The 18,356-nt window shown below is 44.5% G+C and overlaps 1 protein-coding gene across 2 annotated transcripts in view; it reads left to right on the forward strand.

Moving 5' to 3' along the window:
* The window catches only part of Adcy2 (adenylate cyclase 2), a 332,154-nt gene that overhangs the window by 84,406 nt on the left and 229,392 nt on the right, over positions 1-18,356 (forward strand). For both annotated transcript variants that reach the window (XR_007592202.1, XM_050144723.1), the window contains exon 3: positions 9,080-9,241. Coding sequence is in view for 1 of the 2 variants with exons in the window: in XM_050144723.1 (XP_050000680.1) it covers positions 9,080-9,241 (162 nt within the window). In the remaining variant the exon portion in view is untranslated. The remainder of the gene's footprint in view (positions 1-9,079; positions 9,242-18,356) is intronic.

An 18,356-nucleotide genomic window follows, 5' to 3' on the forward strand; every position in this document is an offset into this window, starting at 1 on the left:
GTCTTGGTACATACACCCTGAGGACCAGGGAGGCATGAAGGGGAAGTGTAGCCACTTCTACAAAAATTTAAGATCAGAAAATCGAAAGTTATCTACTAGCTGAAAAAAAATTAAATCATTAAAATAAATAGATAAAATAAAAATACATTAAAAATGGGGGTGAGAGAGATGGTTCAGTGATTAAGAGCACTGTCTGCTCTTCCGGAGGACCTGGGTTCAGTTTTTGATGCCCGCATGATGGCCAACAACGATCTATAACCCTAGTCCTAGATGTCATCCTCTAGCGGGGCGTTTTACACGTGGGATGCACAGACATTTGTGCAAGCAAGACACCCATATGCGTAGAATGAATGAATAAATGAATATCTGTAGGAGAAGCATTCTTTTCTCTTAATCACGCAACTAGACAAGGTAAGACGTAGGCATTTTCTAATAAACAGTATCTTCTGGACTCTGGCTTTGCTCCATGTCCCACCCACACCCACCCCTTAGGGAGGCTCAAATGCCAAGAGGGCTGGAGGAAATGCAGATGGACTCCTCTCAAGCTCCAGTTCACTGCTGTAATTCCACGTCAGAGAAAGTCACGTGACCATGTCCAAAAGCAATAGGTAGGGTTTATCCTCTGATGGTGAAGCCAGGGCTGGAGAAAGAGACAGACTGTGGTCAGAGGACATTGTGCTTCCTCTTCCAGTAGGAAACAGGAGAATCCAAGGAAAGTGGCCTTGTGTTCATACAGTGTCTTTTGGCCAAAGACCAACATTCAGAAGAAGTCTTTGAAGGTCTGCGTAGACACTGTAGGAAATGACCTTAGAATGAGGAAAGGATGTGCCCTTTCCAGAGGAAGCACTGATTTTAAACACTCTCACAGCGAGGATGGACACAGTGGCCTAATTTCAGACAAAAGACAGTCATTTGTTAATTACCTGTGGAAAGGCTTCAGATTTCTGCTTCAAAAAGCGGCTTCCATAGACCTGACATTCATCGTGTTTGTACCTGGGAGTAAGGAGACAATGGGGGGGGGGGCTTGGAAGCCAGGTCAATCACGAATGAATTGATGTGCAACCATGAGGACCCCATCATGAGCACAAAACAGCAAGCCTGATATGACACCCCCCCCCCCCGTCATCTTAACCTCCACCAGGGAGACGGGAAAGAGGGTTCCCTGAGGCTTGCTGGCTAGATCACCTAGCCACACTGATACGCTCCAGGCTCCGTTAAAGACCTAACTCAAAAACTAAAGTGGAGGAAGATAAACACCAGGCCATGGACCTCTGGTCACCACATGCACCACATACATGTACGTATGTACCAACACATGTACATTAATAAGCTTGTACACACGCTTTCACACACACGCTAAGCGAACATCAATGAAAGGAATGAAGTTAGAAAAGGAGTTACGGAAAGTGAAGGGACTGACTTAGAGCCTGGCTCTCGCTGAGGTAGTTCATGGGTCCTAAGAATCCTGGGGGAAGGAGAATTCATCCCTCCCAGGCATGAGCCCCTTTGTTGGCTGTGCAGTGAAGAGTGGTCAGCCTTGAAACCATATGCATACATACATATATGCCATCACCAAAAAAGGACTCAGTTATATATGTGTGATTATATATGTATCATATTGATAATGATTATCAGCTTGAGCATGGGGGGATGGGAGGAGCTTGGAGGAAGAAAGGGAAGAAGTGATGCAATTCTATTTAAATTAAAAACATAAAAGGAAAAGTTAAAAAGTTCAAGTAATATATGTTTGCACATATGTATATAGAATACATATATATGGATATAAATATATTTATTTATATACATAAGTAATATACATACATGCATACATATATATGGTAAGACTGAATTGGGGAAATCATTGCAGGACAAATTAGCATCTTAATCATGTAAATTTTGCGGACCAGTCTTTCCTTCTATTCTTCCTAAAAGAAAGTGGCAGTGGTAGAAGCTAAGGACTAAACTATTTGCAGTATATGGATTTATTTGGGAACTGTATCAATTAAAACCCCTTTTAGAATCAAGCGAAGATCGGAAACATTGTATCGTGCAAGGTGTCAGTGGGACTCCTCTCAGTTCCTGGTTTCAGAGATTTCCACCCATCACTGGTATTCCTTGGCTGGTAGTGAAGCAGTGCATTTTGGAGGGGGCTATGAGGTGGGACAGGTGGACACCCTACAGTAGCAAAGAAGCAAAGAGACAGAGAAGGACCTCAGGTCCCCAAATTCCTTTCAATGGCACAGTCCAGTAACATAATCACCTTCAACTCAGCCCCAACCCCTGAAAGTCCCAGCAGCCTCCAGTGATGTCACAGACTCTGGATTAAGTCTTTAAATACACGAGTCCTTTGAGGGATGTTCACACGCCAGACTACAGCACCTTCAAAGGACATTGGAATGTTGGATTGGGTTTAAAGTGAATCCTGATCCAGCAAAGGAGAGTGTGAAGGTGGGGCTGCACACTTCTCTAGCCCAGGATGTTATCCCATCGCTGACGGTAGCGTAGTAGAAACTGTGAATGGTGGGAGAGAAACTGGGGACCACACACTTAGGTAGATATCCAGACCCAAGCCAGGCTGCCTTTCCTAGGCTTCTATTGTATTAAGCTTTTTAAAAATGCATGATCTGCCTCCTACCTGTTTCAAATTAAAAAGGCACAGAGGAATCGCATTGTTCTACACTTGGTCCTATCATCAAGTCTCTCTAATACTGCATAGCGTTTGAAAGAGGATAATGAAGGCCACCCTGTGATTCATGATCTCATCATTACCATTTCAAAGCCCCGGGGTATCTGTCAAGGGGGATAATGTGTGCAGTTGATTCACAATATAGCATTCAAGGTACTCGTTTCACATCCTAGGGGTGTTCAGAAGAGTTTTGGTTGGAAGTATGGAGGAAATAGAACCTCTTCTACTACTCCAGTCATCAGTATGTCTTAGGCTTTTGTTTTGAGTTACTGTTCTAAAGGAAGTTTTGTATACATTAATGTAACTGTGGCAAGAGACAGCATGGGGACTACTGAAAGATTAAAATAGAACGATCCATAATTCAACCTTCCCAGGCTGCGTACATGCGAAGAGCAAGCAGCCTCCCCTTTTCAGAATGGTAACGAAGGCAGATCATCTCGAACTTCCGTCAGTGATGGAGTAGATAAAGAATATGCCAGTTTAAAAAAATCTGTCTGTGGTGATTCATCCCTGTAATTCTAGCACTCAGGAAGCTGAGGCCGAGGAATTGTCTAGTGCTCAAGGTCATCCTATGTGATGTAGTGAGTTATCAGACACCCTACGCTACAGAGGAAGAGTCTGTCTTAGAAGGAAAATGTGATACGTTGGAGTAACAGCTTACGAAAAGAAGAAAGCCCTATCATTTAGGACAAGACAGACGAGCATTGGGAATGTTGTGTGAAGGGAAATTAGTCAGGCACAAAAGAGGAAGTAGCACCTGATCTCACATGCACAGCCTAAAAAGCTAAACTCCTACCGAAACAAGCTAGCAGTGCCAAAGCCATGCCATGCGAGAAGCTGCTTCGTAGCTGCTGTAGTGAGGGCTGTGGTGTACCTGGGGTATAAAGATAAATACTGAAAAGGTGGTTTGAGATTACAGTCATTTAACTGAAGCAGGTGCTCCCCTAGGGCTTACGACTTCTCCAGCTTTGGCTTCTTGGTCAGGCATACAGGACCATGCATGAGTTTTTCTCTGAGGAGGCAGGCCTTAAATCCTGTCAGAATAGAAGCCACAGATTTTTTTTTATAGGGCCTCAGGTGATTGATAGATTAAACTAATGCAGCTATTCTGTCTCTGGTCTTAATAGAAGTCATTGTAACATTTCATAATTTCTGCGTTAATTTACATTCCCAGCATCCCAGCAACCATGTACCATGTTCCCGTCTCCTTCATCCTGGAGAGTACTTGCTGCCTTCTGTCTTTTGGTAATAGCCATGAAATATAAGATAGTATCTCCATACACTTTTAATCCCTATTTCCCTCATATACATGTATATAAATAAGTGAAAGAAAACAAATCAAGAAGCTAACATATTATGGTATTTCTAATCTCTCAGAGGATATTTGAATAAAGTATCATTTCAGTAACTGTTTTCTGGTTATAAAAAGTCAAAATGGGATTTTTTTCCTATAGCTGTATTTCCATAACAGAAATATAAACCTTTCTTAGATGACATTTCTCTTGAGAACCCCATTCCACTCACAACTGTTCTTGCCTACAGTGTGGATTAATGGGTTCGTAAAACCCAGAAGAGAGTGGAAGGTCAGCAAAACTTCAGTAGGAGTTGCATTCCCTGTGCGCAGGGGCTGCTCGCTCTTTAGTATCTGCTGCTGCCTGCCATGTCTGTCCAATAGAGAGTTGGGTTTTTTCATGTAATTGATCCATTAAATAGAAAAAAATTGAATTCAGGAATTAACATATTTACAGTTAATGGTGAGGCCAATTAGACCGAAGAGGACAGTGGAATATTGTAGAGATGCTCCCGGGGCAGGTGGGCTTGTGTCACACTGGCATGGGCAGTAGACCTTTAGTGAGGACAGCGACTTAGGTAGCAACTACTATGTCATGTGCCGCCCTTGACTCTGCAGCCTTGGTCTGAGTAAATTCCAGCCCTTGCTCATAAAGGTCATTATCCTTCACTCTGTGGGACAGCATCACTAGATGAATAAAACAGTAAGCATAAATAAAGTTGGTGAAGAGGACTAGGGGCATGGAAGGCAAGGACTTGTCATGCAGAGTTCTTTGGGTCAGCCAGAGGAGGACATCGTCCCAGGAGGAAAAGCCTTAAAGCATCTTTACACTCAGAAGCACAGACCTTGCCATATTATCCGGACAAGAGAAAATAGAATGTTGGAGCAAGGTAGAGCAGGGAACACATGCTAAAGTCAGGTCATGGGCACTTGTCTAGCTGGGGAAGACCAGCACTAAGGGAACGTGTCCTATAAATGCCAGTGCACTTGTTACTGTAGACTGCTTTGAACTGGTAAAAGTGGTAAGTTCACATCTGTAGACTTGTGCCACAAGGAATGCTTAAGTTTTAAAAAGCCAACTGGTCAGTAATGTATGCAGAAACAATCCACTTATGTAGACATCACATTAACAAGGCAGAATGGGGATACGTGGCCTTGGTACAGTTGGGCTTAGCTGAGCCATGCGTATTGGCTTGGGGGCTACACACTACAGGCATGTAACGACTGCTCACATAACTACCGGTTACGTGGATCACCTGAGCTCTTCTACCCTCCCTTCCTGATATATGTCTTATTCCATGACTGTCAGGGAGAAAAGGGACCATAGCAATTTATGCATTGTGTGTGTTTTCTACTAGTGCAGAGAAGCTACGCTAGTTATGTTTGTGCTTCATAGATAGTTGTGGGACCTCCCCTAGCTGAGCAGACGTGTTTGAGGAAGTTGAAATATGAAATTGATACAAACAATGGAGGATCCACTCTGCTGTCCTTGTTCAGATGGCCAGTGGGTCATCTAAACTACATTCTTGCCAGTGGAAAGGCATGAGGCGGTGTCATGGATGTAGGGCAGAATAATAGCCACCAGGAGTGGAGTATGGGGAAGTCCTCAGCCAGAAGGCAGCATGACTAAGGATAAGCTTTGTGGTGCGTGCCTGAGGGTTTGGAGACTGGGCCGTCACCAGACAAAGGGAGCTGGCTGCAAGTGGAGAGGGTCAGTGAGTCTGAGAAAAGCTCTGAGGTCTAGAAAGTGGCAGTGTTCAAGGGTCAAGTGGATGTATAGGAAGATGTGTGTGCCTTGCGATGAGGCTTGGTGAGGATGCGTGCTTGTGACTGCTTTACTGGCGTGAACACAACTGCTGCCGATACCGTGTTTCTGGTATTTCCAGTAGTCCTCAGAACAATGGCCTTGCTTTTATTTTCAGTCTCTTGTCACACACAGCTTGGAGGAATCTTATGTCCCCATGGTAACATGGAAACTCTAGAGATTGCAAGAGAAGCTTCTGGGAGTTATTTTACCCACATGTTCTTCAGATGTGCCAGATCCACTTAAGTTGTACATATGGTGCTCCTTGAAGTTGGGTGAGAAAACAGACCTAACACCATGAGGACCCTCTGAGATTAATAATGTGTCAAGACAATCCTCCAGAAGACCTGAACTTGACTTCCAAGGGCCAAGTCGTGCTGGTGGATGCTGCCCAGGCATCCCTGCCTGGGCTCCTGAAGCACCATCACTGGAGCCCTGACCTTGATCTGATGCAATGGCTTGCCTCAGCCTTGGGAACTCAGCTGTGGTAGGCTGGTCCTCAGCCGATGCTGGCCATGGTCATTAGTGAGCCCCGACACTTGACGCATGTTCTGTCATCAAGAAGATATCACGACGGAACCAGTCCCTTTCTGTCTGGGCAGCTCATTGTTCACTGCATGGAGTGCTCCTAAGAGCAGCCCTGCGTCTCTCCCACACTCTGTGTCTTCATATGTAAATTACCTGAGATCAAGCTTCTGCCTTGATTTCATGTGTTTTGTACAGAACAGGAAAACCAGAGCGAGCGTGTGTCTTGCTGACTTCTAATGCTTTGCTGGAAAAAAACTCCATAGTCTTTTATTTTGAAGAGGCAAAAGGGAAAAAAAAAAATATTTGCTAGGGAAAGTATGGCTATGTTAATCTGCTCACCCACATTTTTTATCCTGACAGCCCATATAAATATAGCCTGAAGGGGAGGAAGCGGGGGCTTGAAGCAGATGGCCTACACTAAACTCAGGCTTCCTGAGGACTTCTGGTCACTTTGCCCACCCACGGTGGCTTTCTCTTTGGCTGTCATTCCACGGTGACAAAGCTTGTAACAAACAGAGAAGACGGTTTAGGGGCCATTTCATTGTCTCCGCAGAGTGGGGCTAGGTGGGAAGGGTGGCCCTTCTCTCAGCCATGAAGACAGCTGGCATGCATGACAGACTCATCCACTCTGATTGTAATGGCTCAGAGCTATGATCGGGCCACCTCTCCTCCCTCTCCCGGAGCTTCTGCCCCATCAGAGGAGCTTCTGCATGTTTGTGGAATGAATGGATGACCTGTTTAGGATGCCCTGAAGAAAATGAAAGGATGAGTTTTAGGAATTCGTGTTGATTTTTAGGCTGTAAACCTCCAGTTTTCTGTGTGCACCTCAACTGTGATGGTAAAATACAGACAGGAGGCAACATGCCATCCTGGAACTGTGGCATAGAGGCACACAAGACCCTTAAGTTACAAGTGTGCCGCAGAATGGGCAAGAACTGGCCTCCTTGGGGCTGCACTGTGTGTAGGGAACAGAACCTGGTATTCATGTCACATTTGGGAACTCAGAAGATTTGCACCAGGGCAGCTGTGGTGATCTATCCATGTCTATCCAGTGACTCAGATTCTGTGTCCTCTTCAGATGGCACAGGATACTGCAGTCACATGCGTCTCTCTTCCCTGAGGTTCGTGACCTTGTGCTCTTTAGTCTCTCTCGCTGTCGATGTCCCCTGATGTCTCTCTCTGATGTTCTTCCATCTCTGGCTCTTTTGCAATGAAAATGTTCTTGTTTTATTACCTAGTAAGCATTTTGATTTCTATTCTAAAAGTTTCTCTAAGTGGCTTCATATCGATTGTTTTTATAAAGGTCAAATTCATAAAATATAAGTTGGAGAATGTGGTGGCATTCAGTGCCTTCCCAGTATTGGGCAGTGAATGTCTCTGCCCAATGCAAAAGCCTTTTCTCTCACCAACAAAGAAGTCCACTACACTTCTGTCCCACAGGCTTGTTCACAGACCAAGCCAACTGGATTACTAAGGATTTCCTTATCTTGCATAGTTTATATAATTGGAATCATGTGATACAGAGCCTTTGAGGTTCAACACTGTATCACGTGTCAAGACTTTAATCCATGCTATTCCTAAATCACATTCTGGTGTGCGGGTTTGACAGGTGATACCCTGGGTATCATGGCTGGGTATCTGTGTCCCCATCTTTTAATTGATACGCAAATTCTGTGGTGTGTGTGTGTGTGTGTGTGTGTGTGTGTGTACTTTGCTTTGTAACTGCTTTCTGCATATTGAGGAGTGAAACAGGATCGGATGTGGTCTTTCTGTATCTAACCACTTTGCCAGGAAGAACTAAAGCCCCACAGCAGCCGAAGCATCTTCATCCTTGCCCTGTGTGTCTACCTTTGCTGTCTCTAAAGCAGCGATGCCCAACCCCACTGGTGACTTGACTCTTTCACACAGTGTCCTTAAACTCGCCTTGTGTCTGCAGTAGTCTCCTGACTAAAATTTGAAGTCCCACACAAGAATTTTTTTTCTCCCATCATGATGGCTGGTTATCTTTTTTCTTTTTCCCTTTTTTTAAATTTTATACATTTTATTATATTTTAAAAGAATATTTTAATATTATTTTACAGACCAATCCCAGTTCCCTGTCCCTCCCATCCTCCGCTGCCCCATCTTCTTCTCACCCCACCCCCACCCACTCTTCAGAGAGAGTGAGGCCTCCCATGGGGACTCAACAAAGTCTGTCACATCACTTGAGGCAAGACCAAGGCCCTCCCCTTTGTATCTAGACAGAGTAAGGTATCCCTCTATTGGAAATGGGCTCCAAAGAGCCAGTTCGTGCACTAGGAATAGTGGAGAGGGTACCTAAAAGGCCGTTCCACTGTAATCAGATCGATGGCTACCTTAATTGTCATCATTTTCTCCTTTTTATGCCTGCACATGCATTCCTGTGTGCCAGCTATGGCGAATGTGAAGGCAGAGAATAACCTCGGGCCTTGACACAGAGTCTCTTGTTTGTCTCCACTCCCCATGCCAGGCTGGTTGACCTGTAGGCTTCGAGGTGTCTTCCGGTGTCCACTTCCTGTCTCAGTGTAGGACTGTGTGACCACCACATCCAGGTTTGCATGGTTCTTGGGACTTGATCTCGGGTCCTCACGCTTCCATGGCAAGTGTTTTACCTGGTAGGCTAGACTGAGTTCATCTCTGTACTCGGTGAGTTTGTGACATTGTTCCTCAAGTGAGAATGTTTGTTTTCTGCCTGCTTACACAGTAAGAGAACGGGGATTTTCTGACACTCCTGTTTTCCTTCCCTCTGTAGGTGTCCTTCTTCCTCTTTATCATCTTCGTGGTCTACACCATGCTTCCCTTCAACATGCGAGATGCCATCATCGCCAGCGTCCTCACCTCCTCATCTCACACCATCGTGCTGAGCGTCTACCTGTCGGCAACCCCAGGGGCCAAGGAGCACCTGTCCTGGCAGGTGAGTGCCCTTCCTGATAGGAAGCAGTGGCCTTCCACAGCCCTTCTCAGCAGCTGTGGGAGACGCCAGGTGACCTCAGGGTATCCTTGTTGTCTGCTCTCCAGCAGCTGCTCCTTGTCTGCTCCTTGACATGGTCTGCAAGGGCCGCTCAGCCCTGCCCTCCTCCACTGTTGGGGTCAATCGTCACTTAGACATTAGCAGCCATGAAACTAATGTTCAGAGGATAATTGGGGATGGAAGCACCACTTTGCTGATTTCTGAGTGGTGATAGGATTTTGGAGACAAAGGAATACATTAAAATCTTACTATATGTTACAATTTCAGGACACTTACTTTTAGAATAAAATATCATGTGATGAGAAGCATAAATCTCCCCAACCTGTCTCTTTACAGAGTACAAGAGACATTTGAGTTTCTCAGTCTTCTGGAAGACCCATGAGCATTAAAAAGCAGTTCTTTAAAACGCTATAGCAGCAAATTTGTGCATTCCTAATAAGTGGCATTTCAAGAAGCCATTCTATTTAATTAGTTAAAAGCATTTTAAAAGCTATTTGGTTTCCTAGTATGTGTATTCATAAACATGAGATTCAGTGATTTGAAGTCATTCCTAACAGTGTCTTTTTTTAACCTGAAAAATATATGCTTTTATTTTTCTGTTTGGGGGAAGTCACCCCCAAACCGCTATGTCCACGGCATAAAAAATACTAATAAATCCAGTTTTCAGGGATGGTGAGCATTGTGCCAGCAGAAAGAGTGTTTTAATTTTTGCTTGTGATGAAATTGAACCAAAGCCATGGAATGCTAAGTAAGTCTTCTAACTCTGAGCTGCATGCTGACTACGAAGAGGGGGTTTTCCATATGGCTAACCTGACCTCTGCAGTGAGAGAAACCAGGTGTTCATGTGATGGAAGCGGATGGCTTACTTCCTGGTAGCCAGGAAGCAGAGGAAGGTTCTGGGAACAAAACACATCTTCAAAGGCATGCCCTCATGCCCTTAGTGTCTGGCTTCCTCTGAGAAGCCACACCCCCTGGCAGCCTTTCACCCACGAACCCATCAAGGGTTAATCCCTTCATGAAGTTAGAGCTCTCTTTTTATCCCTTTACCTATGCTCAGCTGTTTAGGGACCAGCCTTCAACACAAGAACATTTGAGGCCATTAGGAAATTCAAGACATCATAGCACCCTCTGTCTGCACCGAGAGCAGAGGCAATATTCTAACTGCGCTGTGTTCTGGGTTTGCACCTTCTGAGACACAGAGGCCAGCCAGCATTTACGCAAAGGAATGACTGAAGGTGAAGTTTATCACTGCAGAGTGATTAGTTGGTAAATAAAGACCACAAACATTCGAGCTGCACACTTAGCTGACATGCAAACGCATTGTGCAATGATTATTTGGTAGACCAGGTCGCATACTTATCCCTATGCGTGGTGTGTGTTACAGGTAACCTTGTTCCTCTTATTACTTGTGCCCTTTGACTCTCAGCTTCCTAATTTCCCAAGTCCCAACTCTGTGAAACTCTCACGCCGTTCAAGGGGAAGATGATCCCACTGTAGACTGAGAGGGTTCCAGAAACTTCCATGTGCAGGTTCCACCCGGCGCTGGTTCCCCAGCTCTGCATTGCCTTGTGCCATCTGCACCTTGTGGGTGATGCCCCCTTTCTTCATCAACAGTAGTACCATGTTTACTGCTGGCACCTGGAGCTCCGCCTCCTGTGTGGGTAGCTGTGTGCAGTAGCGAGTGCAGATACAGAATCTGCTCTGCCCACTTATGTTCCAAGCACAACTGTGGAAAAGCTGCCCTTCCTCCAGCAGTGCGCCCCTTAGGTGTTTCATGGTTGTGGCAGCTGTGCAGTGGGGGTCTGCACTGGATACGTACCGGCACACGGTACCTATCTCCCTGTTCCTTCATGAAGAAATGAAGTATTACTCTCAGGACGTAAGACCTTAATAGCTGTCATAAAAATCGAGCAGAATTATAAAAATAGGAAAAGTCAATGCTTCACAAAGAAATGTGTGTGTGTTCTAGGCCATTTTATATTGTATTGAATTGTTTTTGATGAATTATTATCTGTGTTAGTGAAAGAAATCAGAAAAAGATTATTATGCTTTTTTTTTTAACTTTTTTTTCCCCCAAAACTAATAGGAAAATATGATGGCTGTCAGCCAGAGGTAAGATAATTATGGAACTATATAAATGATTTTAATATTACTTAATGCTCTAGTGTTTCATATAAAGATAACATTGGAATGAGAAGAAGAATTTGTGATCCACTTCTGATGTCATCAATAAATCTTTAATTGCAAGAACCAAAAGGGTAGAATACAGTGATGGGCTTAAAAAAGATGCAGTGTAGAAACTCTTATTAAAAAGAGTGATTCGTATGTAAACAAGTATGAAGCAATGAGCTTTATGACTCTTGACCACTGCTGAGAATAAAACCTAAAAAATACCACTGGTATTTTTATTCACAATGCTTATGATAAGTATTGCCCAGGAGAAAATCTGCCTAGCCTATGTCCATCCTAAGAATGTTTTATTAAGGTGCATCTATGGCATGGGGCCTCTGCTGAGATCATGTCTTACTTGTCTGTTAAGTGAAATACTGACTGAAGGGCAAACCACTCCTCTCCAGTGCTGCATATCAGAGTTTAATGTTCTTGGGAAATTCGTTTAGCCACCATATGTCTCAAAACATTCTCTTCCCATGATAGAGGAAATTTAGTTAATGATGGATATTTACAGAGACTCCTCTCTAACACAGGAGAAATTTGAAGTATTGCCCCTCAATGCATGTGATAACTTTTATTTTGAAGTAATTACAGACTTATCAGTAAGTCACCAGTTCAATACAGAGAATTACTTTCTCCTGAAAGTACTTAAAGGCAAGTGACGGATCCATTAACCAATACGATGCTCCCCCCCCCATCCCAGTATTTTCCCCGCAGTTCCAATCTCTTATAGAAGCATAACGCATCTGTCCGTGTCTGAACGTCCGTGCCACTCGGTTACTCTTGCAGGATTGCCCCGCCTACTCCACGGCAATATGCTATTAATCCTCCGCATTTCCCTGCCCTCTCTCTGGTGCCCGTGGTAGCCACGGTCTTGACGATTACAGGCCCACTGAAAGTGAAGTGTCTTTTAACTTGAGTTTGCTGTCTCCTGGGGAACTGGTTCAGGTCTCCATCTTTGTTAAGAATCGAGACCACAGGCCCTGGAGTTGTAGAAGGGGTGATGAGCTCTGTTTAGTCTGAGTCCACTGGCCCTGACGGCTGTGAAGTTGCTGCCCGCATCTTTGTTGATGATACTTGCTTTGTATAAAGGAACTTCAAGGTTAGGCATACAGCCTGTCTTGCAGCTTTTGAGTTCTTTTATTATTTATATACACCTGGTGCTGTATTTCCTATTTTATTTTGTATGTGTTAAACCTTGTGTGTCACAAGAGCATCTCCGGGGCCCCCGCCAAACTGACTTTTAGCCTTCTGGTTACATCCTCCTCTTTTTGGAACTTTTTTCTTACAGAATAGGAGGTTTCAGGGCTACCCCTAAAAGTAATGATCTCTGCTCCTTTACACATTTATTTATTCATCAATTTTTTTTATTTACCAAGGCAGGGTTTAATGTAGTCTAGGTTGGTCTTGAACTCTCTATTGCTGAGAATGACCTTGAATTTCTGACCCCCCCTCTGCCTTTGTCTCCCTAAATGTTGGGATTGGTGGTATACACCACATGAAACCAGCCTTGACTGCATGCTTAGTCTGCCAACCAGGCTACAGCCTCTGTCCTCTGCTTCTGTGCAGTGGAGAAGGTTTAGAGGTAACATCTGTGCACTGGGTATTTTTTTGGGTTTTGTTTGTTTTTGCTATCGGCTGTCGTCCTAACAGTGTGAGGCCCATATGTTGAGAGCTATATTGGTTGTTATACATACCTTGTATCAGATGATTTTTCCATTGTTGTAATAAAATACCCTGAGGAAATTAACTTAGAGGAGGAAAGGGTTTCTTGGGCTTAGCATCCTTAGGAACACATGGTCCATCATGGTGGGAAAGACATAGAAGTGAGAGCATGATGCCTGCTTGGCAGTCAGGGAACTGATGCTCATATTCCATCAGCACATGCAGCACAATTAATAAAAATTCAGAGACAGATATTGGGGTTCAACCGGAAGGTCAGAAAAGCAAGACAGTCAGCCACTGGCTCTTACCTCAGTCTGAAATGGTGATCCTGCCTCCAGGAGTCTCAGAATGAGACTGAGTGAGGGCTGTCTCCTCCTGTCTTATATTCCTCTCTAGTGCTGGGATTAAAGGTGTGCACCACCACCACCTGGTTTCTGTGACAATCTAGTGTGGGTACTGGGATTAGAGGTGTGTGTCCCCACTGCCTGGTCTGTGAGGCTGACCAGTGCTGCTGTTTTACTCTGTGAACTTCAGGCAGGCTTTATTTATTAAAATACAAATGGAATATCACTACAAGCACACGGGCATGTTTTTTTTTTTTTGGTCAACAGTTGTAAAAAAAATAACTTCTATGATTCTTAATCTCCTTGTAAAACTAGGCTCCCATATCAGATATCATGGTGTCTTCCCATCATGCCCAACTTCTCTGTAATCCTGTCAGCTCTCCGGGATCTGAGGATCCATCCATGACTGCATTGCCTAGGAGAGAAGCAAAAGCGTGAGCAGAAGAGACGGGACAAAGAATGACCAGATTTTGAGTAGCATCACTGTAGAGAGGAAGAGTAAAGGAAATGTAGTTGGGAAGGCAAGATGAGACACACACGTCCCTCCCCCATTGTGCTGGCTGCATGCTGCCTGAGCCCGAGGTGTGGACACTTAGGCAGCCATGGGAGGAGAAGGGAAGACTGGAGTCCTGCCTCACAGGCAAGGGCAGTGGTCCAGGCTGAGTAGGCTCGGGCCAGCCTGAAGCTTGTGCTGGTGAACACTTTTACATCTTAAATATGTATCCTGCTCAGTTCCTATCTTCCTCACTCGCAGACGTCCTCATCACTGTTTTCGTGATGCATAACCAACCACCTTCTAGAAACGTTGAGGCATTCCTACACTATGCACCACAGCTGCATTTTATATCTGAATTCCAGTCAGTCTTGCATCTCTATATCCTTGGTATTCACAGCACGTTCTGAATTTTCATTTCATATATCGTTTCTTTTCCCCCAGGAAAGGGGGGATTTGAATATAGATTTATTTAAGCAATTCAGTTATATAAGAATCCATATTTATGAAAGAAGATGGACTAAGGACTGCTTATTGGTTTTCTAACAGGATTACGCAGATGTCAGGGAAATTGGTACAGGATTCTTTGACGCTGTGACGGATTTATTGTATCTAAGTGTGAAACACGTGGAGCATTTTCATTGTACCTAATGTAGAATAGTCTATGGTGAGTTTGTAATCCACGGCGATGTAGGTTTGTTATGTAACTGGGATGAAGTGTAATCAGGAAGTGTATATGGGAGTCTGGAATTAAATTGCATTTGGGGTCTAATCTGAGAAGCTCAAAGGAAGAACAGCAGATTGCCAGCTGCCCAGGTTCTGGTGTGGAAGGGACTAATTGCTAGGGATTTGGATCGCTGTCCTGCTATTTGCTTTCAGAGAAGAACTGAATATTATTATTTTCCCCCAATTAAAAAATCATTCTTTATATCACAAAGCTATGGATTAAGTATAACTCATATTTTGTTTTACTAAAATATTGTTTGCCGCTAATGTGTTTGAAACCCATTTCAGTTTGGAAGGAAGGGGGATTGGGATGGGGGAAAAGGAAAAATGGTGTGTCACATGACTGAACTTGAGGTCAAATGTGAAAGCATCATGCTCCTCTTTCCCTCCCCGCCCTCCCCACTCAGCCCTCACACCACCTGATCTGACTGCAGAGAATTCTCGCCTTGGGCACAGGGGAGAAAGAACAAGTAAGCAGCGTTAATGCTGGCTTCAGGATGTAAAATCACACTAAAAATATTTGGCTTGTTTCTTCAGTGAAAACACAAGGATAGGAGACTGGATTTCAGGTTCGCAGTTAGCAGCCTGTCTGTCTTAGAGTGATGTCTAGGTTTGTTCTGTGGCCTTTATGTGTCAGGTGTGTGTGTGTGTGTGTGTGTGTGTGTGTGTGTGTGTTGGGAGGTATTGAACAGAAGTAGGGGACAGGAATCTATCAGAGCACAGATCTGTTCTGAAAAATTTGATAAAGGATACATTATAAGAGGGATTCCCTAAAAATGAAGAAGGATTGAAATCTGTGAACCATGTCGATCCTCTTGTTGGTTTTCTCATGTAAACTGTGTGACTTCCATCTTTCAAAGGGGGTCATTCTCTGCACACACGTTACACTGTGACAGATTTATCAAAGTTCACTCTACAACCTTTGCTGGCATTTTATTTGAGAGGTCGAGAGTCATCTTCCTCCTATCTTCACTAATTTGTGTGTCTTTGGTTCCACACTTATAAATCCCGGCCACTCTGAGAATTACAAATGTTTGCTTCTAAGGGAGGAAAGTGGTTTGTGATGGGCACTGACCCACGACAGTAAGGAGAAGATGAACACTACCACTGAGGGGTTGGGAGGGGTCACCGATGGCCCCTCCCCTGTGTACCTGCCCACAGGAGGAAGCCCCTGCTCTGTGTAGCTATAATTTGTCCTCTGTAAGAAGGTTTTCCTGAGGTGTCCCTCTCAAGAGAAAAAGACACGTTGTGATGAACAGATGGCTGAGAATAGATACAACAAGACTCTGGGGTGTAGTTCAAGAAAGGACAGACTTGTGGCTGGGCCTAATGATCTACAAAATGGGAATGATTATCCTGGCATGATGATGACCTTTATCCCTGACTGGTCACGTTGTAGGGATGCATTCACCCCATTTTGTTCAGTGCAAGACAGGGTGGACAGCCCAGAGAAATCATTCCAGGGGCTGCAGAATTGATAAAATGAAGAAATAAATGAAAAGGACTTAACTGGGCCAGGCACGTAGCACTCGGAGCATCGAGCATTGGTAATAACTGCTTGGTGGCAGATGCACGACATTCCCAATACGTTTTCAGAGTGCAGCAACCTCCCCAGGCTGGTGACAGAGGGAGAAACATGTTTCCTGTTAGCTCAGAAGTCACCAGAGCATGAGAACACTGGTCCTCCACTTCACATCTCCTAGGAGATGAGAGACCTTAGTGGACAGACTCAAGGCTCAGACTCACCATTATGGAAACTCCAAAGCTTATTAGCATTGTGACGTAGCAAGGAGCACGGGGAGGTGGGCGGTAGCTTCTCGGTATCAGGAAGGATCTGGGTTTGGATCTCACTTCTGCCTTACAGCTGTGTGTGGTAGACACAGAGGTGATACTCCCAGTTTCTCCCACAGACAATCTGGGCTGGCAGCACTTGGAAATGCTGGTAGATGCTGACTTTGAGCTGTTATCCCTTTGAGGACTGTCTAATGCCTACAGAGACCTGCCTGCCCAGGACCATATGACTCTTGTAAGGTGGCCCATCTCGTGGAGTGACCATGTCCAGGATATATATCCATTCAGTGCTGGCCCTGTGATATGTTGCTCCAGGCTCAGATCATTCATGGTTTTTTCCCCCCCCAAAGCACGAACTACCGTTCAAATCCTCCCTCCACCCAGTTCCACTCCCTTTCCTCCCTTTGGGTCTTGGTGCTATGTCTCTCCTAGGAAACTCAAACCTTCTGTGTCAGAATGTTGTCTATATTTTCCAGTGGCAACAAGAGCGAATCCCTGTTTGCCCCCATATAGGACACTTACTGTATACCAAAGAAGTAATAGTACCCAGTTCCAGCTCGGTGAATACATGCCTCCGTGGGGGTTTCTCCCAGGAATATGGTTGTGGAGTTATTAACAGGAGAAGCAACATAACTCAAAAAGTAAGACAAAGACTCACAAAAATAGCATCATTGGACTTCCTTATGGAACTTTCAGGGAGCTGCCACATGGAGGAGTCTCTTCTCACTAGCAGTTGGGCACTGCTCACAGAACCTTAGGGGAGGGGGCTTGTGAGCCTCATACATTTCGTGAACTTCCTAAACCTGGACCGCAAATGGGTATGGCTGTAGGCCATCTCTGTTGATACGGTTCAGGTGAGCATAGAGGCTCATCCTTCTCGGGAAGCTCATGAAACTTACCAGGCTTAGAATTAGAAAGGCGTGGTGGATTTCCTGGTGAGGAGAGTATGTGGAACCAGGAAGCAGAGTACACTGCCATCAAAGGCTTAGCTATAACTTTTAAAGTCCTGGCCATAGGCACCTATTTTGGCCAGTTGGGTTCCACCTCCTAAACATCCCATAGCCTCCCAAATTGGCACCACCTGTGGGGAACAGGTATTAAATGCTCAAGCCTGTGGAAACATCAGATTCAAATCATAGCCATAGCAGATGCTGTATTTAAACAGCCCGTTACCAAGCTGCACTAATATTTATTCCCCAATAAGCAGGAGATAGCAGTAGTAATATACTTTTGCTTGGTTTATATGGTTTCAGAGACTTTAAGAGAAACAGAAAATAAAAATACTTTGGAGATAAAGTCATAATCAAAGTGCAAATTACCTACAGAGTTGAACAGGACAGGGTTTGGGTCTAGTTTTGATTATCCAGCCTGTGGTGTGTGCTTCGCAGATCCAAGATAACAAACTTTATGCTGGTGAGATTCTACAAGCCCACAATCGATCATTCTCAGGGTCTGAGGTCCTCTAGGTTCAGATGGCATGGCTTTGGAAGCCCCTGAGACACGGCTTCACAAGTTACAACTTTGACAACAAAGTACTGGTTGGGTTGGTAGCCTCTAGAGACGAAGAATGGAAATCTATTTATACTAGTATCCTTGCTTCTGGTGAACCAGTGACTCTTACTCTTTGGACTTAGATTCCATGACTCCATGCTTTGTCAATACTGAATTTTCTTTATTTGTTTTTGTTTTCTGAAACAGGGTTTCTCTGTGTAGCTTTGGAGCCTGTCCAGGAACTCCTTCTATAGACCAGGTTGGCCTTGAACTCCCAGAGATCTGCTTGCATCCTGAGTGCTGGGATTAATGCTGTGTTTTCTAATCTTTGTATCTTCATTTCTTCTACAGTTCATGGGGACAGTGGTTCTAGTAA

This window comes from Alexandromys fortis, unplaced genomic scaffold (genome assembly GCF_014885135.2).
Source record: "Alexandromys fortis isolate MF-2015 unplaced genomic scaffold, M_Fortis_MF-2015_v1.1 scaffold_52, whole genome shotgun sequence".
Classification (NCBI taxonomy): domain Eukaryota; kingdom Metazoa; phylum Chordata; class Mammalia; order Rodentia; family Cricetidae; genus Alexandromys; species Alexandromys fortis.